Raw genomic sequence first — 24,995 nt, 5'->3', positions numbered from 1 at the left:
TTATCACACATGCTGGAACACTGAGCCAACTGCCCGTTATCTGCCATTAGCATGTGTGGTCAACATTGCAACCCCCATAAAATAATAACTAAATGCAATTACAGTGAAGGTATGTGTTTAGTTGGCAGATTGAAGGGAAAATATGATATTATGAGACGTGAAAAAGGACCTGCAGTATGGGAAAGGGAACGACAAACTGACAAGGCCTAAAAATAAAAGCCAGAGATGATTTGAGCAAAAGTGAATTAAACCTTGAGAGGATTATTGTACTAATCCTTCAAGTCTCATTTTAAAGTCGAGACATCGAATCTACTGTATCCTTCCTGGGGAAGTGTAATCTCAATATATGAACAGGCTAGTGAAAAATAAATAAGACAAGCACACACTGCAAGTCCCCTGTTATTACAATAGGATCAAGCTAATCCTAAAGCCTGAGGATACATTATTATTGCTATATGCTATATAATTTATATAGTATCAATTGTGTAGAACAATTTTCATACTAAACCTAAACGTTTAACAGCCCCAAATCTTAACAGACACTTGTGTATTAGTGTTACCTTGTGAAGTACTGTATATGACTATGTACTAAACCTTGGAGAGAGATAAAGTGAACGGAGATAAAGTACCAACCAAACAGCTCCTAGCTGTCAGTTTAGAGGCTGTGTTTGAAAAATGACAGTCAGGAGCTGATTGGTTGGTACTTTATCTCTGTCCGCTTTATCTTGATCCAAGGTTTAATACATAGACCCCTTTATTCCCATATCATGGTTCCATGTACAGGTAGTTATGGAGGTGACTACTTGTAACAACATGATTATTCTCCTATACAGTGTTGTTTGTTGACATAATGCAGATGTTATTGCCTGGTGTTTGGAAACAAGACAAGCTAATCCAATGGAAGAAAACCAGTCACCGAAGATCTGACTTTTAACATAATCCTCACCATTAATTCCTTATATCATTTTCTATAACCTTTAGCAAGTCACAAAGGACAATGCAGGTCACAAATATGAAACAGTTCACAGAGATAGTGATAATGCACATGATAATTACAATGATTATGACTTTATCATTTCACACCAACATATGATTTGTGTCCATTACTAATAGCAGTGCATGTTTGTATACAAAGAAGCAACTACCTATAACAGTGGTGATGATATTCTTGATGATTGTGGTTATAGTAATAACTTCTGACATGTGCATTTGCAGTATACAGCTGTGTAATGCAAGATCCTTTGTACTAAGAATCCAAGATCTCTTAATTGAAAAGGTGTTTCCACAAGAAACTTCTCTTGATTTGTATTTGGGCCATTCATATTATGATGTGGTGTACAAAGGATATGGAATCAATCACATCAGTCCCTGACCCATGGAGCTTACATTCTAAATTCACATATATACACAGACTAATAATGTCAGGTGCTAACAACCTGCCATGTTTTGGACAATGAGAGGAAATTAATAGAAACAGAAGGAGAACATGCAAATGCTACAAGGACAGACCGCTGGTCAGAATGCTACCCACTGAGCCAATATTACCCCAATACATGGTAACACAGTTGCTAACTGGCCCCTTCCTGCATCTTTTCCTGTGAGTAGAGTGGAGAGATGAAACAATATATATATATATATATATATATATATATATATACATTACCAATATAAGCAATGACATTACATAAGTTTTGCTGAAACATATAAGCTGCAGATATATACAAGGAATAAAATAAAAGAACCCTGAGACTAGATGATCTCCACATATTTATTGCTATTTGAAATTACAAGTATATTTCTAGATAGCAACTCTCGTATAAATGCCTTTGTTATTTCTTAAGCTGCACATCTACTAGGCGACTAGGGAAAGACAGTACGATTACAATTCATAATCTTACCGTCGTTCCCCATCCCCTGCAGTGCCTACACTGAATGATTAGTTGTTCAGTGTAGGCACACTCCATCATCCCCGACATGGCCAATCTGTCATTATCGGCAGATTGACCGGCATGTTCAGCCGATGCAGTGGAGTAACTACTGCCCCCGCAGCCCCCGCGGTGGCTTGGAGGCGCTGGGTAGCTTGGGGGCGACGGGGGCAGTAGTAGTAACTACGGAGGGTGCAGGGGGTGCGGTCGCACCCCCTGCACCCTCCATCTGCCGGGCACCCGCTGAGTGTGTTACCAGCGGGCGCCCGGCTCCAATTCAAACCCCCGGCGGCAGCCGGAGGACGGAGCTCCCTCCGTCTTCCGGGTCCCGCAGGGCACTATGGGAGTGACGTAATGACGTCACTCCCATAGTGCCGAGGAGCGAACGCCGAGGACGGAGCTCAGGAGTGAGCTCCGTCTTCCGGGTCCCGCAGAGCACAATGGGAGTGACGTAATGACCTGGGGCACTACTACAGGGGGCATTGCATAATGGGCACTACTACAGGGGACATTGCATAATGGGCACTACTACAGGGGACATTGCATAAGGGGCACTACTACAGGGGGCATTGCATAATGGGCACTACTACAGGGGACATTGCATAATGGGCACTACTACAGGGGACATTGCAAAAGGGGCACTACTACAGGGGGCATTGCATAAGGGGCACTACTACAGAGGGCATTGCATAAGGGGCACTAGTATAGGGGGCATTGCATTTTGGGGCACAACTACAGGGGGCACTGTATAAGGGGCACTAATTTGATACACAGTTTACAGGTTATAAACTATGTTCCCAATAATCTGGTTCTACGCGGACATAAAAACTGTGCAACCTGTCTTGAGCTGAGGTGACGGACTGGCAGGAGCAGAAAGGAGGGTTGGTGAAGTAGATCTGACAGGGTGGGATGTAATGGGCATTACTATTTGGCATAATGTGTATTTGGCATTACTGTGTGCACAATGTGCTATTAGGGGCATTACTGTGTGGCATAATGTGTAAGGGGCATTACTGTGTGGCATAATGTGTTGTATGTGGCATTACAGTGTGGCATAATGTGAAATAGGGGCATTACAGCATGGCATAAATTTGTTATAAGTGCTTCACTGTATGTCATTATGTGTTATATGTGGCATTATTGTGTGGGATGTGTAAGGGGCATTGCTGTGTGGCATAATGTGTTGTAAGGGGCACTCCAGTGTGGCATAATGTGTTGTAAGAGGCATTCCGGTGTGGCACACTGTGTTATAAGTGTCATTACTTAGTGTGTCATAATGTGTAAGGCACGTTGCTGTATCATGTAACCACATACCTTAAAAGTAGTCTTTGGGTGTGTTTGATCTTTGGGTGTGGGGAGGGGGGGGGGGGGCGCCTGAAACTTTTTTGGCATGGGGGAGCAAAATTTATAGTTACGCCACTGAGCCGATGATTGATGTCAGAAATGACCAGCAGGAGCGCGCTACGCTGGTCGTTTCCGACATTTTAGTGGACGATTCATGCACGATTAATGAGCGATTGAATAACGATATCGTTATCGTTCAATCGCTCATTAATATCGTCTAGTGGATGTGCACCTTAAATCATAAGAGCCGCTGTGAGTAAAGTTGTTTTGTTTCTGGATATTAGAAACTGTATTTTTGGTTATACTGTATTACATTGTTGCAATTATATTCATTAACATAATCTTTTTGTGCACTATGAATAAGGTAGCATGTAAGATAAATGATGCAATATGTTTATGCCAGGAAATAGAAATCAATCTCAATATTAGTGATGGTCTATATAAGGACTCATCCACACAGGCACTTTCCCTGTGCATGAACTTTAGTGATACGTGCTGCTTGGCAAATTAAGTTAAACTGGCACTAGAAAGAGGGCTCAATAAACCCTATGAAGAACATAGTGGTGGTACAAACAAGTGATCAAAATGAACTCCTGGATGACAAAAAAAACAATAGGACGTGCTGTGTCCATGTCCATCTAGAATTCACTATGGACGTTCATCTGTATTGTCAGCACTTTATTCACAGTACTCCATAAAGCCTTTTTGCAGTGCAGGCAAAGCTATGGTGTATACAGCACAGCCCACGCTCTAAATGTAATCACATGGTTGTTTTGAAATACCCATTTATACACCCGATTTGCCTACAACAGGCAATGTAAATGCAGAGTTTCTCTGTGTGTTTTTGACTCCAAGGATTTCCAGACAGGTGTTCAAAAATTCTAGTGTGCATTAATAGCAAATTTACTAAAGGTCAATTTAGATGGATTTTAAATTGCTAGTGGAACAGTGCTGTGTATTTCATGTCATTATTTGTCTTGTATATTCTATACTGATTCCATACTGATTAACAAGAATGCACACACATTTACCACTTCCCAAACTTACATTTAGGGATAAATTTACTAATGGTCAATTGAAGTTGAAACCCGATGATAAATATGCGGATTTTGTAGGCTTGATCAATTTTATTTCGATTTTAAATAGATCTAAATCAACCTTGAGTAAATTTACCCATAAATGTAAGTCTGATAAGTGAAAAATGTGTGTGCATTCTTGTTTATCAGTAAGGTGCTGGGAAATACATGGCAATAATGACATGAAATGCACAGCACTGTTCCACTGGCAATAAGCTGTCAAATTCTATTGAATTACCTCCTATTCAAATACCATATTTCTAACAAAAATGATTTTTATTGGATGTCAAATATTACAATGAGTTGCAATTTCAAACTTACCTACAGCAACTAACATCTTTTTTTTATTTAAATACTTCAAAAATATGTTAAGGTAAGCAGAAAATGTATTTTAGACTTTTTTGCTTTTTATTATTATTATTAGACAGTAAAAAAAGCAAATTCATGTAAAGATAATACTTTTTTATCTTTACCTTGAAATATGTATACCTGTTACTAGATAAATTACATTTACATTCAAAAGAATAATGTAATATGCAAAAGTTTGTAGCCTGGTAACAATATTCAATGATACAAATTCCCAATTATGGAATTCTGACCTGTTAGACCACTGAAACAATATCTTAAATGTATGCTTATAAGAACAGTACAACAGTACGGGTTGAGTCTCCCATATCCAAATATGCCGAAATACGGAATATTCCGAAATACGGATTTTTTTCAGCATAACTGAGATAGTGAAACCTTTGTTTTTTGATGGTTCAATGTACACAAACTTTGTTTAAGGCTCAGAATTATTATATATATTGTATAACCATACCTTCAGGCTCTGTGTATAAGGTGTATATGAAATATAAATGAATTTCATGACAGTATGTACGCAAACTTTGTTTGAGCCACAAAATTATTGAAAATATTGTACACATGTACCTGCAGACTGTGTGTATTAGCTGTATATGAAACATAAATGCATTCTGTGTTTAGATTTGGGTCCCATTCCCAAGATATCTCATTATGGTATGCAAATATTCCAAAATATGGAATATTTCTATAATCAAAATACCCCTGGTCCCAAGCATTTTTGATATGGGAGACTGGCATGGCTCCTGATCATGTGATGGATACTTGTCGAAAAAAGAGAGGCGCAAGATTGGTGTACATGTGATACAATAATAAAAATTATATTATTTATTTTAATGAAATGACCCTACTCCCAAATGAACTTGTGAGGTTGTTAGCACATGAGTTAGATTGATTGAGAATAAAAGCCATTCCAAGGCTCCTGGCCTTATAGCTACATATATTAGTATACTTGGGACAATGAATACTCAGTGGGGCAACGCTTTCTACGTAAAAGTAATTATGGGAAGAATTCAAGTAAAGTGTACTTCTCTGTATTCATTCCTGATGTTCCCTAATGTCTATAGCATACTTGGCTACTTTCAAAGTAGAGTAAGCAGCCTCCAGGTTTCCGCAGGCTTCCCCAGTGAAGGAGGTGGTCTGAACAGGTTGAGGACGTGATTAATGCTTGGGTGTGTCTTCATGGACCCACTCCCTGCCCCTACCACTTCTCCTCCTTGATCTTCCAAATGGGAGGTTTTAAAGTTGGCTTATATGGGCAATCATAGGCGAATTTATAATGGATGCAGGGTGTGCGGTGTACACCCTGCATGCATAGTATACTTAGCTTGTACCGGCAAGCGGGTCCCTTATGTGCGGCACCATCTTCCCACTGTGCCAAATCCTGTGCACTCTTTCAGAATATCACTGTGAAGATGGAGAGCTTTGTTCCCAGAATATCACTGGGAACAAAGCTCTGCATTGTAACTGTGCCAACAAGAGGGACACGCTTGTTGGCACAGTTACAACGCAGAGCTTGGGGAGCTTCTCAGAGGAGGAGGCCCGCTGCACACAGGCCCCCTCGGGCATTAGTACGCCCCTATGGGCAATACAATAAAAATATATATATTACAACAACCTAGCAAATGAAAGTCCATCTCTTATCATCACTACACATATGAGCTAAATAAATATTTGGATTTGCTTTTCATCAGGGCCGGACAGGCTATCTGGCACTTCTGGCAAATGCCTCCAGGTGCTCTGCTCAGCTTTCATGCAGAGAGATGACGGTGTGTCGTGAGGCCACACTCCATGACATGCCTCCATGAGGTATAGCCTCGTTCCCATGATGTGTGGCCTCATCCCCGTGACATGTGACCACACCCCTTTTTTATGCATATTGAATAAAAGTTATATTTTATGGACACTATAGCAGAGCTATATTTGTTTTAAAGATTGGAACATCATCCTGTTTTTGCTATGTTTGCATTATGTTTCTATAGATGCACTATATAGGTAATCTGTGTAATGCTATTAAACTTATAAGTGATGAGATAAAGAATACGTAAAATGACATATGTAACAGTATACAGTATACTGATTTCCCTTGTTCTGATGGGCAGCACTTGTTGGAGCTAAAGGTGACTATCTGCCTTTTCTGTGGCTCTGACCATACATAATGCATTGGCATATAACACTTACAGTACTACTATGACAGAAGGATTACTGTATAAAAGAGTGGAATATCCCCCCATCACTTTCACAGAGAGCAGACTATTCCAGAATAAGTTACAGGGAGTACATGCTCACATAAACAATGGGCTATGGTGGTTAAATGGGAACTCTGATATGAATGGTTCAAGAATATTATTTTCCAACTTGCTATCCATGAGAAAAGTTGTATGTCATATAAAGCTGGGCCTCACCTCACCTACCATTTTACGTTAATCTTTTCTGTATATTCTGTCTTACAGCACTTTTCCACAAGGGTCTCTATACTCTTCAATCGAAGGTAAAGCTTTCAATTTTTTAAGGGTAAAAAGGTGAATTTTATGTTATTACTTTCTTTAACAAAGAAACTTCCGGGGGACTTGCCTACCTTTACAGGCTGCCGGGAGCAGCACCCGATTTTCGGGAGGCTCCAGGCAGTCCCGGGAGGGTAGGCAAGTATGCTTGTAACCCTTCCCATTGCTCTCTTGGAAGTGGATGATCAATGACAAATGTCTTGTATAGACTAGTGGTTCTCACTGCACTCTCTCCAGACCCAACATAGTACATTGGACCTTATTCAGAGGCGACCGTACGGTCTACGACCGCACGGCCGCCTCGATGTTTTGCCAGTGCGCATGCGCACGAGGGAGCCGGCTCCCTCGCGCGCATGCGTGAGACCCGCTACGACCGACAGCGCCGGTCGTAGCGGGTCTCTTTCCAAAGGGGGCTCTGCCGTTTGGGGGAGGCCCCACTGACATCACTAGTGATGTCAGTGGAGAGCTTCCGGCTCTGACAGAGCCAGAAGCTCTCCGGGGCTTACGACAAGTGAGACCCTACCCTAGGGTCTCGTCGTAAGCCCTGATGGTCGCGATGGTCTCCATCGCGACCATCACCCGAGCGGTCGTTAGAGCTGTGGGTGTTAACCCACAGCCTAACGACCCCAACAGAGGTGGGCGGTCAGGATGCAAGTGGCCGCCCAGTTTCTGAGCGACCGCTTGCATCCTCCGACCGCCTCTGAATGAGGCCCATTGTCTCCATCTATGCATAGATTTCTAGATGAATATATCAGGGAGCCAGAAAATACAGAAAATAATCACTCAGACTGTTTTCTCAATTTAAACATTTGCAGACTAGAATAAGGTTTTTCAAACCATTTAAAACATACATAATCCAAGTCAAGCAGTTTTAAAAAATTACATTGTAATTAGAGTTATTGTTGAATTTGTCATAAACTATTCAAGAAAATCATATTTTTGCTGATAATATTTAAGCGTGGCCTGTTGGAAAAAATCTTCACGTTCAAAGAACTGTGCGATTTCAAAGGAGCAAAACATGAGCATGAAAAATTCAAAACCTAGGCGACTCTGCAGGGAAGAAAATGGAGATATGGTAGGATAGACTGAAAAATAATAAGTATTCTGTATATTAATGTTATGGAACTGAGTTATTGCAATGAACAATAACTCAGTTCTATAACTGGCCGTTTGGGAAAACAGAACACATTGCAGAAGCTAGTGTATAAGCATTGCACTGTTATTTAAGAAGAAATAATCTTTCATTATGTTAATGAGGTTGTGTTTATTTGTATGTGAAATATTTTTTTCTAGTGGAAAAGCAGTGATGTCTCTATATTAAATTGATTTTTTTTAGTATTGGTAGCACTGCTTTAAAAACATGAAATTAACCTAAGGAAAAAAATAGAATACCGCTGTTCTCCATTACAGATACTGGACTGAGAGGCCTGTTTGCGGTTTCTTGGTTCTCACACAGTTCTGTCCTGATATACATGCTGTCATTAGGGATATGGTTATAAGCTGTACATATAAATTGCATAAGCAGACTTACCACATCCTTTGTATCTTACTATTTTAGTTTTGCTTGATATATAAATTGATCTAATCTGAAAATGAATCTTCTAACATGAAAAAAAAATCCCATATCTATGACAAATATTAACATTTTTACCTTATATACAGATGTGTCCTCATACACCTAGCTTGCAGGGGACCTCCCGCGCCAAGAAAGGCTGATTGTCGCAACTATGGCAAAAGTGTATGAGGACACGTTTGTATACTAGGTGCAAGCTATTGTCTTAATCCATTTCAGGCATCGTCCCTGGGAAACATAAGGGAAGTCCATGTAGTGAGCCATTCCCTTGCTAAGGTGCCGTGCCACAGGTTATTTATTTTAATCTAAGCACCTCTGCTGTTATTGTTCCATTTGCATCCATTATGCAAAGCCCACCTACCCTAGCTACCCTTCCATATAACAAGCTTTTGTGATCTTATGCATTTAAAAGAGATATTTTTGATCTTTTCCAGTCACCCGAAGTTATTGCAACATGACCCAGCTTTTCGACCCAGAGTAAATTACTGTTATTAAATATAACAATTAGGAAATCAGGTATTTAAAAAATAAACAATATGTAATAAATAATTGAATAGCTGCAGTATACAAAATGATCAGTTATAATTAATATTTGATTTACTAGCTGTTAGAACATAATGGTTTCGCAAAAAATAGGCCAGGGTGCCCCACCTTAAAGTCCCAAATGATAAGTGCCTTTACCTTAGGCATTGTTCACACACTAATTTAAACATTGCAGAGTGATGTTGCTTCATTGAACAGAATTTCACATTCTTTGGCTACTATTAAGTACAACAAGTGTTATTGTGTTATTTTGTGTTAGGCAGCATTAAAAATGTCATTTCCCAACCTCCAGTTTCTTGTGAAGTTTACTGTTGTCTTTATTACTACACTCCGACCACAAAACAAAAATCTTAATAGCCACTTAAAAACCCCATTAGCTAAATGTAAGTAGTTGGTACAGCTGTTTTTTCTCTGACAAATAATTTTCTTGAAAGCATAATTAGAGAATGAAAATGCCTAATTCAGAATCTGCAGAGCCACCATTATTATTACAGTGCCAGAACTTTTTAAGCTATAGTCCTACCTAGCAGGCAATTCTGAATTACATTGCATAGCATGGTGTGCAAGATCAGATTTATTAAAATGTGTTTTTTAAAAAACAAAGCTCTGAAACAATCACAATGTTGACTGACGCAGTATTTTATCTGCACATAAAATATGCGATTTAACACACACTCTTCCGTAAAACTTTAATGATGGCCACAAACAGTTTCTGTCATTTCACCTGATTGTCGAATGTGTTACCGGTATGGCCACACATGTGGTGAGGCAAATCAGAGATCTTGACTGGGGGTCAAGGAAAATGACGGGTCATAGAACGGACAGGCAAAGATCACACAATATGATAATTCAGTCAACAGCTGCAGTGGGTCTGTTAAGCCATGGTAATTGAAATGACTGAATTGTAGTACACATTGTATTAAACCGCACCGTCCATGTACTAATGCTTGGATTCCCAGGCATCATCATTATCATTACACCCTTGCACCTTGCCGGAAGAGATACATCTGAAAACAGACACACAATTATGCATAGCCCGCAATTCTGTCACATGCCCTTAACCAGCCCTCACTAAACTTAGCCCTTAACCGGCCCTCACTAAACTTAGCCCTTAACCGGCCCTCACTAAACTTAGCCTTTAACCGGCCCTCACTAAACTTAGCTTATGTGGGAATGCCAGTGATACACAGCTATGTCCCTTCAGCCACAAGTGGAGATGCAGCTGAGTTACGCATGACTCAGAATTGACCATAGATGGATGAGCTTCATACCGGGGAATGTACAGTGCAAAAACATGTAACACCTCCTGCAAAACTGACGTTCATTCAGCTCCTCATTAACCCTGTTGTGCCAAATTCCAGTCAATAAAAACTGTGACAAAGCTAGTCTGCTATTCACCTAACACAACCCTTTTCCCTTAAAGCGACTTTTGCTGATTGGTACTCAGTTGCCACCAGGACTTATTTGGGTGTCTAAAGTGTTTATCTGAAAGGACAGAGGGTACCATTCTAGGAAGATCTCCTATTAAATAGCATCATTATCTTCTGAAGCACCTGATCTAACCATACATAAATTACAGACATAAAAACAGTATACATAATAACAGGAATGTGGGCACAGTTGAGGAGAATAATAAATGCATGAATACAATTAACAAGACAAATAGTATGACATACAGAACCTAATGACAGGCACAAACAAGGAAAAGGGCCACACACCCATCTGGTTTGCTAGGATTTACAGAATACAATTATTTTTCCAAAAGATGACTAACATGAAGATATTTAGTGGATGACCAGGTTTGTTTTTCTGGATCATACCCTTTCAATTGTATAAAATATTTCCAGGATCTTGAATGAAAATGAGATATAAGATGTCAGTGCTTAATTATCTGCATGTCCCTGCAACACAGGTTATGGTGCTCTTGAGTCTTTATCTGGAAATATTTATAGTTTTAGCTGATTTTAGAGGAGGGACATATAGTAAAAGGTGTTTGAATTCTCAATAAGGAGAACTTTGCATTCAAAACTCCATCTCCTATGACATACTCATCAGACATGGATCAAGAATTATAAGCAACTTTTTCAGAAAGCATATATATATATATATATATATATATATATATATATATATATATATATATCTATATTTGTTTAATTGTCATTGATTGTTTTGGGAACATCTTTTTAGAAAACAATGAGAAATACTTTGGATGCCTGCCATATGAACAAAAGATTAGTGGACTCCAAGCAGATTTTTGGGGACAACTTTTATAAGTGAACTTGGCCCAAAGTAGAAAGTGTGTCCAATGCAAAACCCTTTACATTTTAATGACATGATTAATAAACAAGTTGGATTATTTTGGTGCCTAAGGAGGTTGATAAAGAGAACCAAAATAGTAATTTTACTGAATCCATCAATGGTCCTTCAAATATTCTTTAGAATTGAAAACTAAGCATTTGACCTGAATGGGGCATCCTTAAAACATTTATCTACCATATATGGCATAAGCATTAACAAACAGTAGGCCCCCAAACTGAACGTCTAAGAGGCTGAATGGAGGTCCTGCATAATGGGCTTCTTGAATGTTTGCCAGCATTTAATATACAGGTTGAGTCTCCCATATCCAAAATGCTTGGGACCAGGGGTATTTTGGATAACGGAATATTCTGTATTTCGGAATAACTGCATATCATAATAAGATATTTTGTGAATGGGACCCAAATCTAAACACAGAATTCATTTATATTTCATATTCACCTTATACACACAGCCTGAAGGTAATTGTATACAATATATTTAATAATTTTGTGATGTAAACAAAGTGTGTGTACATTAAACCATCAAAAAACAAAGGTTTTACTATCTCAGTCATGGTAAAAAAAATCCGTATTTCGGAATATTCTGTATTTCGGAATATTTGGATATGGGAGACTCAACCTGTATTATATAATATGCAATGTTTTTTTTTTTCCCTCAACTTCCTAACAACAGCTGTGTTTTTTGATGTGGAAAACCCAGGGATAACCCTGCTGATGACATTTACTGTTTGTGCCCAATGGCATGTTAAGGACAAAGTGTACAGCTATTTATGAGGGAAGAATAAACAACTGCTGAAGGTTACAGTACAGACAACTTCTATCATTGAGCACTGAAACATATGAACAAGAATCATAATAGGACATTTCTACTGTAAATACTGGAACAGATCAACAAATGAGATATAAGGACGTATTTTAGAGGATGAAAGCTAACATCTGCTGTTGCTAATTACTACTTTTTGATTAGCACACCCATTTTTATAATCCCACACTGGTATAAATAATGGGACAGTTTCTAAGGCTCTATAGAGACAAACATTCCCTATATAGTCACCACTAGGCTTTGGCATACCTGATACAGGAAATAGAAATAATATGGAAAGTATTCATGTATAAAATGAACGTTTTACACTTGTTACTTTGAAATCAACATATTTCTATATGTGCTAAAGGAAATACTGGAATGTTGTAGATGGATCACTGATGTGACAGATATCTGCACCAGCTGGGATCATCAATATCTTTATGTTCTACTCTACCATTGCACAGTGATACAGAAGATTTTGGTTCTTCCTAAACATTAGACATAGATACAGAATTTAATATTGCAATTAGTACTGACACCAAAGCTTGTTGATATTTTATATTTCATAGAAGATAACAGTAAGGTGAAATACAGTTTGCAAAGTGTGAGATATTTAGTCAACATTAAGGACCGTGCTAAAAATTTACTAAAGTAAAGGTTTACTACAGTGGTGGTGTTGCCCACAGCAACCAAACAAATTCTGGTTAATAATTATCTAGCCCATTCTAGAAAATTATAGCTAGAATTTGTTGCTATGGGCAACAGCTCCATTTTATAAAGCCACACTTTAGTAAAGGTGAGTACACACCTAGAAGATATATCTGCAGATCGAGTGATCTGCAGATATATCTGTAGATGATGGCTGTTCATATACACTGAACGACAATAATCTTCCAGGCAGCCGTGGGTCCCGCTGGCCAGGGGGGCGGGTAAGAGGCGGGTCCGCCATCCGCACCGCAGCTGCAGCAGCATGGATACGGGCAAACGGCTGATCGCCCGTACATTCTTGCCGATGGACAGATATAGCTGCATATATTTTGGGCATCAGCTGTACAGCACAGCTGACGCGATATGTCTGTGAACGACGTCATCCACACACATATCGCTGGTACACATTGGTCGACGGGCACCAGATATATTGGCCGATCAATTGATCAGCCAATATATCTGTCAGCTTAAATTTACACCTGCTAGTTCTTGTCCAAAAAAGCAGAGCAAGTCTCAAAGGCAGATTTCTTCAGGTACAACCAGGACAGGATCTTTACAGTCAAGACTTTGGAATGCTGAACCACACTTCACCTATTTTGTGATGTGTCATAGATTTCAGGCGAGGGTAGAATATTGGCACTACATCCACAATTTATTCCTTTATATACATCATGTTGCTCGAGAAAATCTCTATAAACCAATTTTCACACCAATGTTATATCAGTTGATTTTCTAAATCCTTTAATTAATTTCACCGAGATCATGAAATAAAATAAAAATATTCGGAGAATTGGCCAAGGTATGAGACCATATGAGACAATGAACTCTGCAGCTGACTAGCTAGCAGTAAACTGCACATCTGCCATGCTTTCATCAATCCACGCTCACTGATAAACTGTCCCTGCTAAATGTTTACCTAATTTCCCTTCCTCTACTAGCGAGTGGAACACTGGGTGTCCCGTACCAGCTGCATTCATCTGAGTGATTTCTCCTGAATGGTGGAGTGCCCTAGCATGGCGTTTCTGCAGTTTTTCAGATAGAGTATTAAATGAAACTGCAGTTGTCTATAGCTTTCCAGGTAACCCTACTGACATTGCTACCAAAGGAGCTTTAATCAGGGCAACTTACTGTTTTAGAAATAAAAAATAAAAATGCATGACATTTCTACTTTTAATTGATGTTAAACGTCAGAACAAACAGGAAAATCCTCATATGCCTTTTGCGTTTGATGTTGTATACTGCACTAAATTGCACTGTAGGCATGGTTCAGGATTTGAAAACACACAGAGCGTACTATAAATGGCCAAACACCAGCAATTATACTGAAGTGGAAAATACGTTTATCAGTGAAGATATTAAAAGTCACTTTAATTTAGCTTTGTTAGTTAAGGTAGTCTGCATGACAAATGGAAATCTTGGCAGGTCTAATCTATTTTGCACACTCCATATATTCTTTTACACACTGTTCAGCTTTTGCAATAAAGATATTGCATCTATTATGTGGAATACTTGGAATATGGAACAGAATATACTGAATTCATGTTTTAAATATTCACTCTCTTTCCCTACACTGCCCCTGGCATTCCTCTTCTAAATAAACTGCTTTGCAGTGCTCCGTACTATGGCTACAGGAAGAAATACCTATAGCACCTCCTGGATAATAGCTTTCTGGATAAAAGATCCAATGCCAGTACAGCACTTGTTATGGGAATGACCAACACGTGATATATAAAGGGAATTGGGCAACTACAATATAATTGTTTGGTATTAAAATGTCCATGTACGTGGAATCCTATGCAGCACAGCAAGTGCAGGGTGGACTATACAGTACTTGCTTAAAAGAATTAATGTAAAATGTGGAAATCAGATTTGGGAATTTGCCCTCCTTCTTTATAGCTATAATCTAAGATACATTTTCAGATTGAAAAAAACATATTCCATAGAATTAATACAGGATCACAGCTGACTAAGCTTAACTAGTCAACACTATGTAACATTCAGCCTTGAAAATTATTATTTATTTCTTAACAGTTACTTATATAGGGCACGCATATTCCACAACACTTTACAGATAATATTTGGCCATTTGCATCAGTCCCTGCCCCAATGGAGTTTACAATCTATATTCCCTACCACATGTACACACACTAGGGTTACTTTATGTCGGGAGCCAGTTAAACTTCCAGGATTATTCTGGGCTGATACATATTTCCTGCTCCAATCTATAGAAAGATACATTCTAAATGTGTGTACTGTACATCTGTCCAACTACATGACTGTATTTTATTTACAAACATTTACGTAAGTATAAAATGTACCAAATTTAAATATGTAAAAGCTGGCTACAAATTGATAAAGGAACACACAGTAAAATTAGCTACGAGCTCTTTGTGATTGGGTTCCATTTTTAGTTATCAAATTCAACTTCATAAAGTAAATGATTATGAAAACATGATTATGGTTTATATGACTTGGTCTTTGCTCTGTCTTTACAGGCCTCTGCATGTTTGGCAAATGGATTAAAACAGAAGATCATACTTGCATATAAAGAGACAGAATACCCCTGACAAAAAAAGACCTGTCCTATAAAAACTGGGAATGACCATAATATAATGACTTTTCATCAGGCGTCATGTCTCTCTTTAAAAATATCTTTGTGATCCACCCAGACCTTTACTCAGAGATCAAACAACACAAACACCCTTGCTATGGTTTTACCTACATTTTTTATTTAAAGAAGCATGTAATGAATATGCACATTGTAAATTAATTAATAATAAAGGGTAATGATGCCTAATTTCCTTGCACACTATTGCCATTAATATCTATACCTTAAACATATATCAAACTATAAGCATGATGTGATAACCTATTGAAAACTAACTTAACATATGGCGTAAAATAAATCATAACTGCGCACCGGTCCACAAGGTCAGCTGACAATCAGCATCATTATATTGGGAATTAAGTCTTATATAAAATTCAGGATCATTAACTGTAGCACATACCTTTTTGTATGTTTTTTCCCCAAATGGTTTTTCACCTGTTGCGTTTCCATTCTCTGTTGCAGTAGACATCTAGACAGAAAAACAACTTCTGTTTACCTATAGGAGCAGTGAATAGGATAGATTTCTTCCCTAGCTAGCTGCTCACTGGGCACTGATGTCCTACCATCATTGCTCTGTACTATCCCATCTCTGCCAGGTCCTGAACACTGCGAAGGAGCAGCTTATTACAGAAAAGCTTTTCTGCTTACAGTATACAAGGCTTTCTGGAGCTTTCACTGAGATTTTATAACAATTAAACTGCTTATAATGTAACCTAGAATCTCCTAAGTTCCTAGTGTTCAGCTCAATTTAAAAATGGGAGAAGCCATTGGGGATTTATTCATTTTACAATGTTACAATGAGGCCAGCGCCTGCTGTAATGCTACACTAATGCTCCTTTTGGCTGCAAATCGTGCTGTAACACCATTGGAAATGACATACTGTACATTAGAAAAACTCAGGCTTATAAGAGATTGGATGTGCTTAATTTACATAAAGAACTCTGCCAAATCAGCCGTCACGTTCCCGAAACCTGACTCTAATGCCCACATGTGCAGCCTGCACAGACTATTTGTACCATGGAGAACTACCTTTCCTCAGTTGTAAGTCATCTGGAGCAGAGGTGAATGAGTGCACTGTTCATTTATGCAGCTACTCCTCAGACCCTAAAATTGAAATAAAAAAAACACAAATTACCAACTGTTTTCAGGAATTATACAAACAAAAGATGCAACCAACTTTGGGTCAAAAGTACAACAATTAAAAATATCTTAAATTCTGCGAAGGTTAAGAGTTTTCACACATATTAATACTCACAAAGATCAAATGATGTTGACCTGAAAACTTATTTTAAATGTTAAATGCCCACAGATCACTAGATTATAAAGCAGGTGTCAGCAACCCCGGGACACGTGCCAGACGCTGCAAGCGGAACTGTTTTACGTGGCATACCAAAGGTTCAGAAGATTTACAAGCTAGGACATATAGGTAAGTTCCAGAATTAAAATTAGGCTTCAATGTTTTATAGTTAACAGAGTAATTTGTTTATTTATTCATTTACAGCTAGCAAACAATACCATTAAGCCTAAAGTGACCGATTTAACTATAAACTTGTCCAGTGTATTGATCTTGCTGGCTGCCAGCAAATTTTTGATTCTACATCTCTTACTGCTTTCCTCACTATCGCCTGTAGTATTCTCAGAGTGGTAGCAGCCAGTAAGTCAGTCTGTTTTCAGTTCTGTAGTAGCACTGCTATGTGACTTATGTGTGGCAAGTTGTGATACAGTTATTTGATCAGGGGTTTGCATTCAAGCTGTGAGTTTGATTGTGTTTGATAGTAGACAGATAAAATGTCTTGTTCTAAGAAGCAAAGCAAAATGTTTGTGTCTTCCAAAACCCTTGGACTAATGAGCACGGACTAATCTGTTATCAGCATGATAAAATAAGAACAAATGTAATGCATTTTATTAATATATTAGTATATTGGACCGGAAACTCACTGAGTCATGGTGTCCCCCAACCCCACTTATCCCACTTTGAGTGGTCCTTCCCTCCATCCTCCAACAGTGGAAGTTGTTTACGGAGGGTAGGGGGGTGGCATAGGCACGAGCCACATATGAATATTGTGTTGTTATAGTGATGGCATCATCTGTACATTTTATTATTAATTGTGAGGGAGAATTTATGCTAAAAAGCCAAAGATTTTAGAAAAGCCTGAGATCTTTTAATGCCATGAATCCTTCTATGAATTCAATATCGTACATTCCACATTTCATAACATAAGGATACATGTTCAATAGCTCTAAAATATTATCCCCATGACAGCTTTGTAATCAATGTAGAATAAACTTACTGTAAGGACCAAATGTAATAGGGTGAGAGATTAGAGAATGTGAGAGTTTAGCAGTAAGCTCTCACACTTTTAGAACTCGGATAATGTAATAGAGTCTGAGACCAGGCAAACTCACATGATTTTAGACTAAAAAAACTCTCACGATTTAATCTCATCCAGATATTTTCCCATTCTGAAGATAAAACTCGACCAATGTGAGAGTTTACTGCTAAACTCTCACATTTTCTATACTCTCACCCTATTACATTTGGCCCTAAGAGTCAAACGTTATCAAACCATGTAGACTTAATTAACCCAACTATGCATATTCAATTGTGTTTATGATAACTGAATGTCTTTCCATTGAACAGTAATGTCCTTTTTGGCAGATATACAAATTAGGTCAGCAAAAGCACCCTTGCCCTTGTTAAATATGGCACGCCTCTACTCATGTAAACTAAGCACAAGTCAAAGAAAATATTGCCCTACAGAATCCAAGATAAGAATTGATGATAAAACAACACAATTTACCACAGTTTTGTATAACAGCCTGATGAGTTGTATCAATAAAGATGGCTAATGTTGGTAACATGTAATATTCCTGTAATACAGCAGCCCCGACACACACACACTCATCACTCAGCTGAATTCCACAAAACATATCCTTTGCTGAGCTACAACAGTAATATGATTTAACTTCTATAACAAGTGATGGATTCTGCTTTTAGAACAGTAAATTGAATCCAGTGTTAAGCCAACTGAAAACAACTATTTTATAGGGGCAGCAAGTTTCAGAGATAATTCACGGAGGGCAGTTAAAGGCCATGTGCATATCAAATTATTTATTTTTGGGCATATAATATAACATTAAGGAGAATTTTCTTTTTCGATCCTAGAGTGTTTTGTACATTAAAAACAAAGATAGGGCCTTTGAATCATAACATAGTCTTTGGGCAGTATTCAATTGTTTACACGGTCCGGATCTCCCGAAGTGACAGGAGATTGCGGGCCGCTATTCAATTGTTGCCATTTTTTGCGCTAATCGCGCCCAAAGTGGTCGGGTTTAGCCGCGTAAAGCAGCTACCCCCGACCAAAGTGCTGGACGAGACCGCGAAAAGTGATGTTTGGTCACTATTCGCACATTTCAGCTCGCACCCCGCTGGGGCTGCGAGCTGAAATGGTGCGCCGGCAGCTGATCGCGCTCGTCAGGAGCAACAATTGAATAGCTCCGTCGGGCGCAAAGAGGGGTAGAAATAATTTAATACCGCCCTTTGTGTTTAAACAATGTTTTCCCACTCTAAAGACGTGTTGCAATTTTAACAAACATGATGAGGAATCATTTTGCTTTGTAGGTGGAAAGCAAATGCATAAACAGTTCAAATTTAAAACTAATAATTTTGCTATGATTCCGGTCTAGATTATAACAAAGCAACCAAGACACATAAGGGCATCTGAACAGTCAGCCCCAATCACTACATCCCTAGGTGTATCAATGTACAGTGAAACCTGACCCTTTTGCATACAACTCTATCCACTTGCTGTAGTATTTTGATTTTAAATAGAAATTGTTCATATGCAATTATTATTATTATTATTATTATTAATATTATTATTATTATTTTGGTGCCAACAATATAATAGAGTATATTTTCACAAATTATTCAGTAATGCAATTAAATGAGTTAAATCCATAATCATTATATAGTATCCATCACAGTTAAAGACACATCTTTAGAAAATCATAGCCTACTGTATATGGATTTTAGAAAATGACTGTGGATTGCAAAAGGAAAGGAACAAATTATTTATAATGATGGTGGCAAACAAGATGGGGGACACAAAGCAAAGACGAGGGGATTTCTAGAATAAATGGCTGGCATGATTGGTGTCTGTGATATAAAATGCCAAGAAGATAAATATAAATGCCATACAAAGTCCAATAAACAGTGTTGCCATTAGCTGAACAGCCTCTGTGATAAATGTGTATATGGGGCTGATTCGAAGCTGATAGCAAAACAGGAGTAACTTGGGAAAAAAAGAGCATGGAAAAATACCCTATATTTGCCCATATGCAGAAGCGTACACATCTGAGGATACATGCACCTCCTCATCTGCAGCACATGCGTCTGGTGTATAACAAATGATCAACAACAGTTTGTGTTAGCACATGCCCTATAGCAGGTGCAAAATATACATCTGTCCTCCTGATGCTGTGCGTGTGCTGCATTTGTGGATCCACATCTTTAATGTACTCGGCTTAATGTTACAATGTACCTACACTTGTCAATATCCTCCAGGAGCAAGCCAGCGTAAGTGGCAGAATTGCACAAGGGTGCACAGGCTCATATGGATGTGTTTGGTCCTGAGCACATGCAGAGCTATATCACACAAAATGCAATACACAAATTGTCTTAGTACTCACTCTGCATCAGCCCGTCTTCCCAGGACAGATCTGTTTTATAGTGCTGAAAATCTTTCACTTTGAAATCTGAATTAACTAGAAATTTAATTCCTGATCTACTCAAAATAACAAAAATGATGGCAATAGAACTCTGAAATTGCGCAATTAATACCAAAAAGATATATATATATATGAGGCAGAAGGTCCGGCTCTCCCTATATAGATGCATCAGCACCGGGTACCCGCACAAAGTAATGCACAGAACATGGAGAAAGGATGCAGCACTCCTGGCGACTATCTATCCGGGGTGGAATTAGAGCGGTAAGGCTGCTCCAACTGGAGACTCGTTGGATCTTTCGTCTGGGTACCCTTGCTCCAAGGGGCTCAATGAGCAGTTAGGACTCAACAGTTTTCTATAATTTGGGCTAACTTATTAGTTTGTTCCCATAATTATGTGTTGTCTATTATATGTCTTCCCTTTTCTGAACAATATATTTCCTCTGGCAAAGGATGGGTTGATATGTGGTTTATTTTGAATATTTTTTACTTTTATATATACAGCACTTGTAGACTATTTATTGTCTCCATGTATTATTGTTCTTTTTGGGTCCATTTTGCCCTATATGATTATGTAAATCAGCGTGTCCTGTAGCCATGGGGAGCACATTGATGACGCATCAGTTGATGACATCATCGCTTGCGCGCTGACTGGACGGGTGCATTGTCCCGCTTCCGGCGTCAGACGCTTTACGGTGATGTAGGTGAGGTATTTAAGGTAAGATACATGTCTGTTATTTTTAAGCCTGACGAAAGTGCCACAATAAATGGCACTGAAACATTGCCTTGTCTGCATGATGCCTGAGAGTATGTTTATTATTAAGTCGCCAGGAGTGCTGCATCCTTTCTCCATGTATATATACTGTATATAGCTTAGCTTTCATGGACTTGGCAAATTGCGTGTAACAGAGGTGTCAGGTTTTTAGCTTAAACATGGCAGATCTATGCAAGTGATACTTTGTCCTAGACAGATTTCCTTCTTCTCCTGGCCCATCATTGTAAAAACTATTTTTGCTCAGAAGCCAAATCTACATTTTTGTAGAAAGAAATAGAGGAATGTAAAAACACATACATGTACAAATGTATTCCCGTAGAGCAGTACTTTGTTTCTTATCAAACGGCATTTGATGGAGTAGATTAACCAAACTAAAAGAACATGTATACTCCAGGGTAAAGTTCAGGCAAAGTGTGATGACGTCTGTACTCCACCTGCTGTCATATAGACACCACACCTGCATTGAAATGTCAGGGTGTGTGCAGTTCCGGGTGGGTGCTTTATTAAGCTTTCAAATGCAGCAGTGCAGATTGTCTGTTCTGTTTTATCTCTTTGTGTAAATAGTTATATTACAGTCATATTCCATTCTTTCGTCACCACATGACCCGGCAGACGCATTTCTATTGGTGAACAATTCCAACTCATCTCTTCACAACTGAAACTGACCTATGCAATAATGGGCAAATATACTCCTGTTTTTTCTGCAGTAAAAGCAGATTTTATTTGTCCCTCAATTTCAGTGGGTGATCTTCTTGAGCAATACTAATATAGACCATTTAGTAAAAATCACTGCAGGCAGGAGAAAAAGACCTTGTTGTAAGTTTAATGGTAATAAAGAAAGTATAGTATTGCTTCCAAACTTGATTATCATAGATAAATCAATTTAATTGTGAGATTAATTAAATATTTAAAATGAATCTTTGTACATAGCTCATCCTTGTATTGTCACAATGGATACAATAACCACTAATGTAATTACAGATACAAAGCAATTATATAATTAATAATATTAGTGAGGTGTTGATTGATATTTACTGTAGTACCTAATAATTTGACTAGTCGCACCTTATATAACCAGGCTAGTCATGGTCTTTAATAGAGTCCTATCTGGCACACAATAGCAGCCCTAGTTCAGATGACCAGAGTACTCCCCAAATAGAACTCTAAACACTGGTAAAACTCACAAAACTTTGATTAGGTTACAACAGAGAGGCAATGAAAATAAATGAATGGCACTTCCCCACTTTCACACGGCAAAGCTGGGCGCACCTGGGATTTTGTACATGGGTCCATACTGGGTGCAAAATAATGTACCCATCGCAAGATGCAGGTCAGCAACGCTAGCATATGTGCTCAGTTTATGCCAGGTGTACGTCATATACACTTGCGTCCATGTTTTTAATGATTTGCTTTACTTGCAACAAATCCATTAATTATCAGGCATCAATAAAACTTCTCCAACACATCAGGAACCGCTCTCCATATTGTGCATTGAAATAAAAAAAATATAAGAATTAGTTAGAACACATACAAAAGAAGAAAGGATCTATCAATGTCAGCGGTGCATTCGAAAACAGACAATCATAAATGGTTCGCTAGTGCTGGCAACCTTCATCATTATCATATGCTTTGAGACCAGCTCCTGATCACTGTCAAATACCATATACCACCACTTAGCACTATACCGTAAACCACCGATTAGCACTATACCATATACCACCACTTAGCTCTATACAATATACCATCGCTTACCACTAAAACGTATACTACCACTTAGCTCTATACCGTATACCACATTTAGCACTATACTGTATACCACCACTTAGGTTCGCAAAAAAAATGCGCTATAGCGCATTTTTACGCGCTACAGCAACCTGGGGACCCAGTTTTAAAAACTGATCAGGTCCCGCAGGATGCGCTGGCGCTGTGCGTGCTGCAGTAGCTCACCTGCCAATCCCTGCATGTCTGGCGTCTCCCTGGCCAATCCCTGCATGGCGGCGTCCCCTCCAGCCATTCACCGTGCGGCGTCCCCTCCAGCCAATCACCGCGCGGTGTGCCCTCCAGCCAATCACCGCGCGGCGTGCCCTCCAGCCAATCACCACTGGGCATGCCCTCCAGCCAATCACTGCACGGCGTGCCCTCCAGCCAATAACCATGCAGTGCCCCCCCAGCCAATCACTGCGCAGAATAATTGAGTACCACACCAGCACGGAGGACTAAGCTGCTCCTGCCAGGAAGACGGGACTAGTCAGTCAGCAGACACCACGCCATACCGCTGCACCCAGACAGACATTGTGGATACAGAAGATACTGCCCGAGAGCCGCTATATGGAGCACCGGATTTAAGGTACCACTCCTACATAGGGGCAGTAGGAGGGTGCATTTGGAGGACTGATAACTACATCAATTGTACCCCATGTGCTGTCTATCCTTACTCCGTCCCTACCCTCAGTACTGTCCCAGCTGCAATGCTAACCCCCTCCCTAACCCAAGTACTGCCCCCAGTATTACCTTCCCCTAACCCCCTCCTTTGCCCCTAGTACTGTCCTAGTTATCTACCCTTACCCCACCCTAACCCCAGTATTGCCTGCCCCCTGACCTCTTCCTTGTCCCCATTACTGCCCTAGCTGCTTACAACTCTTTCCCCCCTCTACCTCCCATACTGCCCAAGCTGCTATCTACACTTGCCCCCTCTCTACCCCCAGTGCTGTCCCAGCTGCTATCCTGACCCGGCACTTCCCTTAACCCCCTCTTTGCCCCCCAGGTACAGCCCTAGTTGCTATCTACCCTTGCCCCCTCCCTACACCCAACCTTCTCCTTGCCCCACAGCTCTATACCATCGCTTAGCACTATAACGTATACTACCACTTAGCTCTATACCGTATACCACGTTTAGCACTATACTGTATACCACCGCTTAGCACTATACCGTATACCACCGCTTAGCACTATACTGTATACCACCGCTTAGCACTATAATGTATACCACCTAGCTGTATACCATATACGTTTAGTACTATACTGTATACCACCGCTTAGCACTATATACTGTATACCACCACTTAGCACTATACTGTATACCACATTTAGCACTATACTGTATACCACCACTTAGCACTATAACGTATAAAACCACTTAGCACTATACCGTATACTACGTTTAGCACTATACTGTATACCATTGCTTAATACTATACTGTATACCACCGCTTAGCACTATAACGTATACCACCACTTAACACTTTAACGTATACCACCGCTTAGCACAATAACGTATACCACCACTTAGCTCTATACCGTATACCACTGCTCAGCATTATACCATATACCACCACTTAGCTCTATACTGTATACCACCACTTAGCTCTATACCGTATATCACATTTAACACTATACTGTATACCGCCATTTAGCACTATATCATATACCACTGCTTAGTACTATACCGTATACCACCGCTTAGCACTATACCATATACCACCGCATAGCACTATAACGTATACCACCGCTTAGCACTATACCGTATACCACCGCATAGCACTATAACGTATACCACCGCTTAGCACAATAATGTATACCACCGCTAAGCCCTGTAAATTAATACTTGAAAAATGGATTACTAACCGAAGAAGCACTAAACAAAAATTGATTTCCCAGAAGAATTAAGTGAAATAAAAATAATTGGTTCCCAAGCTCATGGAATTGTATGTATTAAAGTGCAGTAA

At 39.2% G+C, this 24,995-nt stretch overlaps 1 protein-coding gene across 4 annotated transcripts in view; it reads right to left on the bottom strand.

Moving 5' to 3' along the window:
* The window catches only part of PIP5K1B (phosphatidylinositol-4-phosphate 5-kinase type 1 beta), a 159,560-nt gene that overhangs the window by 83,949 nt on the left and 50,616 nt on the right, over positions 1-24,995 (bottom strand). For all 4 annotated transcript variants that reach the window (XM_088476651.1, XM_088476650.1, XM_088476652.1 and 1 more), the window contains 2 exons: positions 16,797-16,871; positions 16,168-16,236 (listed from right to left, as the gene is read on the bottom strand). In XM_088476651.1, the coding sequence (XP_088332777.1) occupies positions 16,168-16,236 (69 nt within the window). In that variant the 5' untranslated portion in view covers positions 16,797-16,871. The remainder of the gene's footprint in view (positions 1-16,167; positions 16,237-16,796; positions 16,872-24,995) is intronic.

Source organism: Taudactylus pleione, unplaced genomic scaffold (genome assembly GCF_031769625.1).
Source record: "Taudactylus pleione unplaced genomic scaffold, aTauple2 ptg000190l, whole genome shotgun sequence".
Lineage (NCBI taxonomy): Eukaryota > Metazoa > Chordata > Amphibia > Anura > Myobatrachidae > Taudactylus > Taudactylus pleione.
The sequence above is the reverse complement of the archived record's forward strand: the minus strand, read 5'-3'. Positions and strand labels throughout refer to the sequence as shown.